The sequence below is a fragment of the Mytilus californianus genome, unplaced genomic scaffold (assembly GCF_021869535.1).
Source record: "Mytilus californianus isolate M0D057914Y unplaced genomic scaffold, xbMytCali1.0.p SCAF_14, whole genome shotgun sequence".
In the NCBI taxonomy this organism is placed as follows: domain Eukaryota; kingdom Metazoa; phylum Mollusca; class Bivalvia; order Mytilida; family Mytilidae; genus Mytilus; species Mytilus californianus.
The window spans coordinates 13,257,670-13,269,185 of NW_026262626.1; the positions used below are offsets into that span (position 1 = coordinate 13,257,670).

The 11,516-nt window shown below is 30.5% G+C and overlaps 1 protein-coding gene across 5 annotated transcripts in view; it reads left to right on the plus strand.

Annotated features, from left to right (window-relative positions):
• Positions 1–9,545, plus strand: part of LOC127724229 (mitogen-activated protein kinase kinase kinase 7-like) — a 66,894-nt gene extending 57,349 nt beyond the window's left edge. For 4 of the 5 annotated variants that reach the window (XM_052231133.1, XM_052231131.1, XM_052231134.1 and 1 more), the window contains 3 exons: positions 3,278–3,371; positions 6,337–6,407; positions 7,437–9,545. In XM_052231133.1, the coding sequence (XP_052087093.1) occupies positions 3,278–3,371; positions 6,337–6,407; positions 7,437–7,443 (172 nt within the window). In that variant the 3' untranslated portion in view covers positions 7,444–9,545. The remainder of the gene's footprint in view (positions 1–3,277; positions 3,372–6,336; positions 6,408–7,436) is intronic. The other variant, XM_052231132.1, reaches the window with a different exon arrangement.
• Positions 9,546–11,516: the final 1,971 nt, after the last annotated feature.

Consider the following 11,516-nt stretch of genomic DNA (forward strand, 5'->3'; position numbering starts at 1 on the left):
CTTCATTGGAAATTCGCTTGTTCATTGGGATGTGTATGTCCCTTGTAAACTCATTTTTGGGAGGGGGGTTTAATATTTGAATTAATTTTATTCTTTTATAGTCATTAAATGTTTTTTTATTTTTTTAAGAATACACACCATACATTATCTAAATATGTATAAATAAAAAATGTGGTCTGTGATCTATAACGGAAAGATAATTTTACTTCAATCTTGTAGATACATGACTTTGTTATTTCTAGTTAAATCATGTTGAGTCTGACTGTGACTCATGCACATTTTATTTCCACGTACAAAAGTACATGAATTGTATAACATAGCAAAACAAATTGAATTAAAGTTATTGTTATTTAATATTGTCCTCAAGGATAATTTCTCAGAGGAAAAAGAATAAGATATATGGAAAAATTATACGATGAAATTCAAGATTGAGAAAAAATTCCCAAACTGCACGAGTTATATCAAGTGTCAGTAATTTATTAATTACATATGCACCACTGATTGATTGGAAACCTTGCAGCATGTTATTTAACACTTGATGATATTGGTGCACAAGGGTTATGGGGTTTTGGCATGCAATTACAGTGTAAAATTCTTTGTCATGATGAAGATTATAACTCTTGGGAGACAAAACAAAACATAATAGTGCACTGAAGCAGATTATAGGTTAAAGACATTTCCCCTATGATCAACGGAACGAAGTGTTTGTTAGAAAATTATTTATACTAGGAATTGTGTTTTAAAACTTGTTAAGACTAGAAATTCGGCTTCCTATGCGGCAATGGGTTTTGCTCATTGTTGAAGGTGACCTATAGTTGTTTACTTCTACATTATTTGGTCTCAGATGGAGAGTTGTCTCACTTGCAATCATACCACATCTTCTTATTTTTACATTTAAAAACTAGTTAAGACTGTTTTTTAGCTTTATTAGTCCCCTACCGACGAAGTCGAAGGGGACTTTAGGTTTGCACTCTGTCCGTCTGTCTGTCCTTCTGTCAGTCCGGCAAATCAGTTTTCCACACTTTTTTACTTCATTCTTGAAGATATTGATTTGATATTTGGTATATTGTTTTATCATGACAAGTTACAGATCAAGTTCGAATTTTGTTCCGGTCTGATAATTTTGTGCAGAGTGATGGTCCTTGGATTTGGAAAATTCACTCAAATATTCAGTTTTCCGCACTTTTTTTCGTCATGCTTGAAGATATTGACTTGATATATATATATGCTATGCAATACTCTCAGAATGCTTGTTTTATTGTGTATATGTGATCATCTTCTGTCATAATTGGATAATGAGAAAGTAAATATTTCTCATTTTTCAAGTTTTGAGATCTGAGTTTTGAGTTTTTGAGTTTTGAGTTTTGATTTTTGATTTTAACACTATCATTTATGAATGAGTTCTTTTTCAGACATGCACTCCATAATTTCTTAACAATCATACCAATTTTGGTTTTTAACTTTTGGAAAATGATGGAACTTTATTAACAATTTTCATATTTTTTTCACAGCTATTTTTCTGCATTCACAAAAATGTGTAAAATTTACAAGTTCAAAGTTTAATCATATCAAGCAAGACAACGGAAGGCAAATAAGGGAGTTACTTTATTTCTGTACAAAATTGGCAGTGACTTAATATTTTTTTAATTTTTTGCAATAAATTTGACCACATGTGCTACTTTTGGTGAAAAACAAGACATATAATACAGACTGAGAAGCATATCATACCATTAAATTAGAAAAAAAACATGGTGACATGTCAGCAATTTGATAACCAAGCTGAAACAGACAACTAAAAAATCCACAAAATGTTCAAATATAGCAATGTAGTTGTCAATTACTGAGAAAATGTGCTGAGACATTGACGTAAATGTAATAAACATCCAGAAATTAGTCGTATTTCGGTAACAATCAAATTTTAATCTCCATAGATCCACACTGTTTATACAGCAGGCAGCAGTGATAAATTCATTTTCCGCTATGTATGAATGTCGATAGAAAAAGATTGAAAAGTTCTAAGTTTTATCAATATCACTTAAATGCTAATTCGTTAGATCTATCAGCAATCACGAAAATATTACATGCTAATTAACCCAGCCAAAAACAGTTAAATTTGATCAAGACTTCAGTTCTTTTCTTATTTACTGACTATCTAGATAGTAAAAAAAAGGTCAAATTTTTAATGAATTCTCCTGAAATCATTTTGCTTCATTGCAAAGTTTCAGACATTTATTTGCCAAGACTAATCTTTTCAATTTTTTTATCTGTTAAACTACATTTGTACCTGCATTCTTAATAAGTTGTCAATATCACTGAACTCTATGTATACATAACCGACTTTAATTTTCTTGCCACTGGTCAGTTTAATTTGAATTTGACCTTGAACTTTTTAACATTTTAATTTTCTTGCCACTGGTCAGTTTAATTTGAACTTTTTAACATTTTACAATAAGCTGTCTGCCCATTTTAATTTCTTTTGAACTTTGACCTGTTGTCAAATCAATTTGAATTTGACCTTGAACTTTTTAACATTTTACAATAAGCTGTCTACCCACTTTAATTTCTTTTGAACTTTGACCTGTTGTTGTCAGTTTTCATTCAAACAGCCACGGTCAATTGGAAATATTGTTATGCACTTAGCCATAAATTTTTTTTTGCAACACTCTTATAATTAACTACTAGTAAATAGTTCCTACTGTTGATGTGTGCTAATGAGATTCCAAATGAATCCAAGATTCATGAAATTTTTGGAAGTCATTAACTGTAGTTATTGTGAGGAAGGTTATACATTCATGCAGGTCAAATGGTTAAAAAATCTAATATTAATTTGTGTGATGAGTAGAGGAATGACCTTATAATAACACTAATGAGGATAGTTTATGAGTTTCTAAATGTTCAGGTGCCTTCAGTCAATAGTTATTAAATGTTGAGAGTGTAAGTGTTGATTGTACTTTTGTTTAAGCTGTTCTAATGTCTATGTAAGTTCTTCTAAACTGTTTAGCTTCTTTGCATGATTTCAGATTAAGAAACCATTATTGGTAATATTGTGCAGGTTAAACAGACTTATGGCTTAGCACATAAAATGTTCGGACCTCCACCCAGCATCAAGACATCCCATAGACCAATTTACGGATTTGACAAACTGATATTTGACAATCGATTCCATACCTTTCAAGTTTTGACCCCTATTTGAGGAATATTGTGCATGAAGTCTTTTTTTTTACCAAAAAAAGTAAAGTTCATAGGTAAATGTTAATATATCCTTTTGTCATTACAGAAATGATTTATTGAAAGAATTTGAGATAGATGAACAGAATCATCAAAGTAGTACCAGATTATATGATGAATACAATCAGTTAATTGAGGAGAATGTAAGTATCTAGGTTAAGGACATAACTCTTCAAAATCAGTAGAATGTTTTTTTCAACTATTTTCATTAGTATTTGCATAGGGTATAATGTTTTTGGCCCGTCACTTTGTCGGTCTGTCTGTTCGTCAGTCCTGTTCTTGTCATCACAACTCCTCTGAAATTGCACTACAGAATTGCATTAAACTTTTTAGAAAAATAAGGACATACTATGAAGATGTGCATATCTACAGGAAATTATGATTCAATTATTTTTCTAGGAGTTATGCCCTTATGAACTTAGAATTTTTGCTTAAGTATACTACTGCAACAGTTTGTCATCGCAACTCCTCTGAGACAGCACAACAGAATTTCATGAAACTTTGTAGTTAATGAGGATATAATATGTAGATGTGCATATTTACAAGAAATTTTTATCAGTTGCCTTTTGTTGGAGTAATGAGTATTTGAACTTACAAATCTGTTGAGGTTTTGTTTGCCCAGTGAAAATATGGGGGCGACGGGTATGTAAGCATGCTTTCAAAGGTTCTTTGATTTTAGTTCAGTTTCACATGAATGCTTAAAAGAGCATTGATGACACTGACTTTCACAAAACATATAACTGGTGTAAAAAGTTGTCTCCCTTTACCAAGGGTTATTCTTCAAATAATAATATAACAATAATTATCAAATAACACTTACTGAACTTAGTCTTATTGCCAGTTAATAGAATAAAACTTAGATTCCACTTGACAGTTTCAGTCTATCATATAAACCTATTTTCAATTTGGGTTATTTTATGCCATTGGGCCACCTTCTCTTTGGTACTATTAAAAAATAAAGTAAAAGACAGAAAAGTATTGCATGGTATTAGTAATTGAAGATCAATTGTATCAAAGTAGATGTTTTTCTTTGATTTCCTGGGATACATGATATTATCACGGAAAACAAAGACTGAAAACAAAGACGACCCTTTTGGCAACATTTTTAATGGAAAACCGTAGGAGACTTGAGAGACATCTGTTTTTATATTGTATCACCTAGTCTGAGCACAAACAAGGAAAAACAAATTTGTCTGTTGGTAATGGAATATAGCAGACGACATGAAACCTTGGAGGATTGTGGGAATAATAGAATATAAATAACTTATTAATTGCTAAAGAACATGTACAAATTTTGGATTAAGGCTATCTGGCTATATTTTAGAATCTCAAGATATTAATTTATTTAGTGTCTTCTTGTCTAGATTGTAAACCATAGTCAATTTTGAGCAATATATTTGATGAAGGCTACCTCTTTTGTGTGAACAACTCCTCTTACATTTTTAAACCCAGTAGCTTTCAAACATTTCAGAAAGTTTGTATATACATTAAAGATTTGTAACTCTTTGTTTGTGAACATTCTTTTTCTGTGGAGACGAGTTTTCCATAGTTCTGCTTAATTGTAGAAATCAGTCGATATTGCAATTGAATAGATACTCCCTAAATATACCAGAGACTTAAGTCTCAAACCATTTATTTGAACTTTCAAATTACAAACCATTTTAATTTACACTAGTTTATATCTAATGCAATAATGTTTTGTTAATGCATATAGATGAAAGGTAATATTTCCATATGTAAACTAATTTTTGATCTGCTTTTATATTAGAAAAAAAACAGTTTTTTCTCAGCTTTTTTTTTTTCTCCCAAAAATTGAAAGGCATTAATTACTGTTGCAGAAATTGATGAACGGTCTGTATGATATGACATTAAGCCAATACTTAGGTCAGAAGTACTTTGTATGTATATAAATGTTTTGATAAATGTGATAAAAATGTGCTGACAAGGTGAACAGCTTCTGATTTATGAGGCATAGAATTTTTCAGAGAGGAGGCAGATGTGTCAGTGAATTCCTGCTAAGTTTATCAAATTATACCATATCGCAATATCAATATATATAGACAAAAATCATTCAAAAATGGTCTTATTATGCAAATTATTTTCCTTGATTTACAACTAATCAATGATATTCAAATTACTAATGTTGATATAGCACATATTCGATATTTTTTATGATATGCTCTCGTAGGAAGGTTGAGATTTGGCTGATAAAGATGTTTGGTCGGACATTTGTTGTTGGTCCATTGACCATGTTTGTCCATGACCTAAGTCGTCTGTAAAATAATTAAAAGATAACAAGGTGCTGCCATCTTTGATGAAGGATCATGGTATTGATTAGTTACAAGGCTGTGTTATTTTGGTTTTATATTTCACTTAACTGCTCTATGGTGTTAACTTGTTTATTCTATAATTTCATGTTAGCAGTCTTTAAGAAGGTGACATATTTTTGTAATGTCTTCCATTGATTAAGTCCAGTTTTGTTTTGTAATTGATTCGTCTAGTTTCATTTCTTGAATGAACCAGATTGATTGACCTGAAATATGTTTCTCACCGATTTTTGTTTGTGGTCTCTTTTTCTGTATTCATAAATAGAAAATATTAAGTTATTGATTACTTAATTACTATTTGATATTCATGAATATGACACGTTTTTACTTCATAACTGATTTAAATCTTTTTATGTAAACTTGAAATAAAGAATATTTGTCCTATACAGCTATTATATACCTGAATATGAATAAGCAATAATTCAATGAGTTGTAAAAAAAAATGGAAATATAGAATTTCAAAAAGATAAATTAGTTGATATAGTACAAATACAATTGATATTTGCAATACATATGAAACCTGGTGTCCTCACTTTCACAAAACTAAAAACTATCATATATATATATGACTTCTGAAAAAAAGACACACAGTTTCGATTGAAGATCATAGTTCAGATGAACAGAAAAACTGAATACTATATGCATCTCCTGCTATACAGCTTGCAAAGTATAGAAAAAGGGAAAATAACTGTAATCTATAATGATAAAAAGTTGACAACAATTGATATTGTAAAGGCAAATTAATTAAGTTAATGAAATTTGAAATTATTTTATTTTTCAGGAGAGTCTTAAACTGTTACGACAAAATCTGAGTAAACAGGTACAACAGATTAGACAGATACAACAAAGAAGGTAATTTGGAAATTTACGGTAGACAATTTTTTTTAACTTGGATTTTTCATCAAATCTTGAATTATGAATAAGAATATTTGGAGGGGGTTCAATATTAGTTACTTATATGGAGTTTAAAATTTGAAATGTTTCTTTGTTTTTTCCTTTTCTGTATTGAAGTTCTGTACACAACTTTACTTTGTGTGGTACACAAGTGTTGTGTTTCTCCACTTACTATGAGTCAGATATATTTGGTCTATAGAATCATAAGGTGTACAAGTCCGTCTGGAGTTAATGTTTCCAGGAGGAAAACAAAGATAAGCTGAATGACTGCTACTGGCTGCCTTTGTTTCCTTATAATATTTCAAAGTCAAGATTTATATCTTCTACTTCTAAGTAATAAAAAATAGTTTTATAAGAATTAATGGTTGCATTTAAAAGAGGGACTAAAGATACAAAAGGGATATTCAAACTCAATAGTTGAAAACAAACTGACAATGCCATGGCAAAAAATGAAAAACAACCAAAAGGCAAACAACAGTACACAAAACACATCATAGAAAACTAAAGACTGAGCAACACAAACCCCACCAAAAACTGGGGAGGATCTCTGGTGCTCTTATAGTTAAGCAGATCCTGCTTCGTATGTGGCACCCTTCATTTTGCTCATGAAATTACAAATTTGGTGATAAGTCTAATTTGGTGATGTCACATTAAAATCAGAATAGTAACTTACTTACAGAACAATTATCAAAAGAAACTGTAAAAAGTATCTTTCGAAAGAAAAAAGAAAGATTTATAACAACAATATATGACCATAGGACACCATGCAGCTCTCACACTTTCACTTTTCCATGTTCAGTGAACCACAAAATCGGGGTCAATTTCAGATATAGCTATATTTAAGATAGAATAACAACTGTGGTGAAATATGGATTTTAATTGTGAATAAAAATCTTTCCTTCTGTTCTTATTTAAGAAACTTAAATGATAGATATTTCTGAGTTAAAACATATACCTTTGTAAATCAACATTTCTCTTTTTTCCCAGAAGATGACATTAGGAGTCCATTGAAGATGGAAACTGATTTACAGTGGAACTTGCTTTACTTCAAAGAGGGAAGCATTTATTGTTGAGTTCTGAGTTATCAACTTCTAAAGGAACCTTTGAGAATCCTGTATTTTCAAAACATTGCCAACTGTGTTGGTGTTATATATGTTGCATTACAAACTTGTTATGAGTTGGAGAATAATAATCTTTGAAAGATTACAAAGCTAGTACATTTCTCATCACTTAGAAATTAATTTCATTTAGAACATAAACAAAACCAGCTTCAAAATGCATATCACGTGTATTTCTGGCTGTTATGACATTATCCTGGAATTAAAAACTCATTTTGATTATGAATAAATAATTTATTGACAAGCTTTCAAAAAGCTATTATCAGATTGTATTATGTTGAACATGATTTATGTACATTTTGATTGCATGGAAATACATATACAAAATTATGTTGCTTTTTTTTTTGTCTGATAATAAATAATGATGTAATGCATTTTTTTAAATTCTTGTTTCGTAACATTGGTCTAAAATTAGCACTTGGGTGTTATGAATTAAACATTTTCATGCATGTTTTATACAAGAAAATATTCTTACTGCCACTCTCTCATTTTATGACAATTTCAAAATGATGGTCAGTATTTTTTATTTAAAAAAACATTTTTATGCATGCAAGTGAAATGAATTTTAATGTTACTTAATTGATCTAATCGTTATTCCTCAAGTGAGTAGCCATTAAATTACATTTTTATTCTCTAAGTCCGAACACCTTTCAAATAGAAAATAGTATGGCCACACTTAAATGAATTTTGCTCTTGCGATAGGCTGACAAAAATTATGAAACACAAATTTAATCCAAAAAAGAATGTCCTGTTGCCCCTGTAATTAAGATAAACTTAGATTCTTTTTATAGCTGAATAGTAAAAGTTCTTTTAAAGATACAAATGCTATATCATATTTTGTTTGTTACTTCAATGAAATAATTTAGAAATTTGGATTAAATTCATTAAATTTTATACATGCTAGATCCTATTTTACACTTTTTGAAATTAAAAAGAACAGAAATGTGATTGGTTTGGCTTTTCTGTAGATTAAGAAGCATACTCTGTAATGCAGATATGAAATATAAATCTTTTTTAAAAGATTGATTTTTCCCAAAAAATTAATCATTACGAATATTATGTCCAGATTTCTGTAATTTGGGAGTCACGATGTTGTAAAGTATAAATCTGTGACTGTTATTAGCAATTTTGGATGTACAACTTTAACTGCATAAGAATATTTATTAAAAAATAGGTGAAAAGAACTGATTGTATAAAATCATTATTTGAAAAGGTTGAAAGGAACAAAAATTCACTGTTTTAGAATCTTGAAGACTTTTTATAGGTAATTTCATTGGTTGAATTTTCATTGTTAGATCACAACACTTTTGTGTACACTTTTATGTACACTTTTGTGTACACTTTTGAAAATGCATGCTATTTGAGTGTTTCTGATGGAGATAAATCCAGAAAGTGCTGCAGACCAGAAGCAAGAAATTTTCAAAGGGTTATTTTTGGTTCAGTAAAAATAAGAAATGAAAATTTATAGACCTCTTTATTTTTCTGCACTTTTATTTGTAACAATCTATCTGTCTCTTTTCATTGTGCCCCTTTCATAACCATTGTAAAATGTAAAATGACAGTAGATTGAAAAAAGGATGATTTAATTCAGTTGGCCTAGAATTGTAAGATAAGATCAAAAACAAATTATGAATATTAATTACCAGGATTTTGTAATTAGCTTATTGAGCATAGTTTGTAAGTTTGATAGTACTTAGTTAAAGTGTGATGTGCGTAACTGTTTTTAAATTGAATTAAATGTTTTTTTTATGACGAAAACACATATTTCATGTTAAATATCAGCCCTTTTAAGCTGCTATTGTTGAAAGAATCATTTGTTTAAATGTTATATGAATATTTTATAGATATATGCTTTTAGAGGAGACATTTGTTAAAATGTGCAATAATTTACCAAGTATAGAAGATCTATAATGTGTGAAAGAAATGCAAAATGAACAGCAGTTGTTGAATTAATTATTAAATTGTAAATAATAGATAATGAATTGTTGTTATTATTTGAAAAATAAAAGTTATGTGGTAGAATAAACAAAGAACGAAAACCCAATAATAAAGAATAGAATTAAATGGAATATATTTTATTCCCAATTAATGGGCCCACAAGGGGCAACATGAGAATATTTATTTGATACATTAGGGTAAATTGTAAAAGCCAGCTTCATAAGTGTGAACTTAATAAGAAACTTAATGGCCCTGACATGTGAATGTATCACCTGAAATGTTTTTGTTATGTAACATAGTGAATTATTGACTGCAAGACAGATAATGTGCTTCTGTCTGGTTATCACGCTTCAACTGTAAACGTTAGATTTATGCAATTGTTAGTGTGTATATCCTAGCTGAAGCCCTTGCTTCCCACACATTCCATTTTCTATTCGTTAAAAAAAAAAACAGATCTACAAACAAGACAAACAATGATTAACACATGATCTAGATAGCCTGGCTTGGTATAGGCCCAAAATAGGATAGGGTTTAACAAGTTTAAGCTGTTTTTACCTCACCTGATCAGAAGGGCCACTTGAGCTTTTGTTAGCACTTTGCATTCATTTTACTTAAACTTTTCTTTAAAAATTTTCTCCTCTAAAACTGCTCAATGGAATGAAATAAAAGTTTGTCTGCTTCATCTGTAGGATTTCAATTATAAAGTTTGTGATTTTTGCCCTGGTTGATCAACCAACATGGGTTATGTCTAAAAATAGAACATATAGTCTAGTACAGCTAATATCTCTAAAAACTATAGCAATTAGAGATAAAATTACATGGTAGAAATGATCAGCACACCAAGTTCTATCTACCCTGAAAAATTTGGAAAAACGTATCCACCTGTCTTCGAGGTATTGCCCCTGATATATTGTTTTTAGCTCACCTGGCCCAAAGGGCCATGTGAGCTTGTGCCATCACTTGGCGTCTGTCGTCATCTGTCGTCGTCGTAAGCTATTTCAAGAATCTTCTCCTCTAAAACTAATGGGCCTAATACATTCAAATTTTAACTGAATGTTCCTTAGGGTATCTAGTTTATAATTTGTATCCAAAGTTTTGATCTATCAACAAACATGGCCACCATGGCTAAAAATAGAACATAGGGGTCAAATGCAGTTTTTGGCTTATATCTCAAAAACCTAAAGATTTAGAGCAAATCTGATGGGGTAAAAATGTTCAATAGTTCAAGATCTATTAGCCCTGAAATTTTCAGACGCACCAAACAACCCATTGTTGGGTTGCTGCCACTAAATAGGTAATTTTATGGAAATTTTGCAGTTTTTTTTCGAGCCTGCGACTTTTGTCGCAGAAAGCTCGACATAGGGATAGTGATCCGGCGAGGGGCGGCGTTAGCTTACTTCTTAAAAGCTTTATATTTTAGAAGCTAGAAGACCTGGATGCTTCATACTTTGTATATAGATGCCTTATGTTACGAAGTTTCCGCCTGTCATATGTCCATTGTCCTTGACCTCATTTTCATGATTCAGTCAACATTTTTTGTAATGTTAATTTCTTTCTTATTATTAGTAATAGGATAACTATATTTAGTATGTGCGTACCTTGCAAGGTCCTCATGCCCTTCAGACAATTTTCATTTGACCTCGACCTCATTTCATGGATCAGTGAACAAGGTTAAGTTTTCGTGGTCAAGTCCATATATCAGATACTATAAGCAGTAGGTCTACTATATTTGGTATATGGAATGATTGTAAGGTGTACATGTCCAACTGGTAGGTGTCATCTGACCTTGACCTCATTTTCATGGTTCAGTGGTCAAAGTTAAGTTTTTGAGTTTTGGTCTTTTTTTCTAATACTATATGCAATAGGTCAACTATATTTGGTGTATGGAAATATTTTATGATGTACATGTCAGTCTCGCAGGTTTTATTTGACCTTGACCTCATTTTCACGGTTCATTTCTCAGTGTTTAATTTTTGTGTTTTGGTCTGTTTTTCTTCAACTATAAGCAATA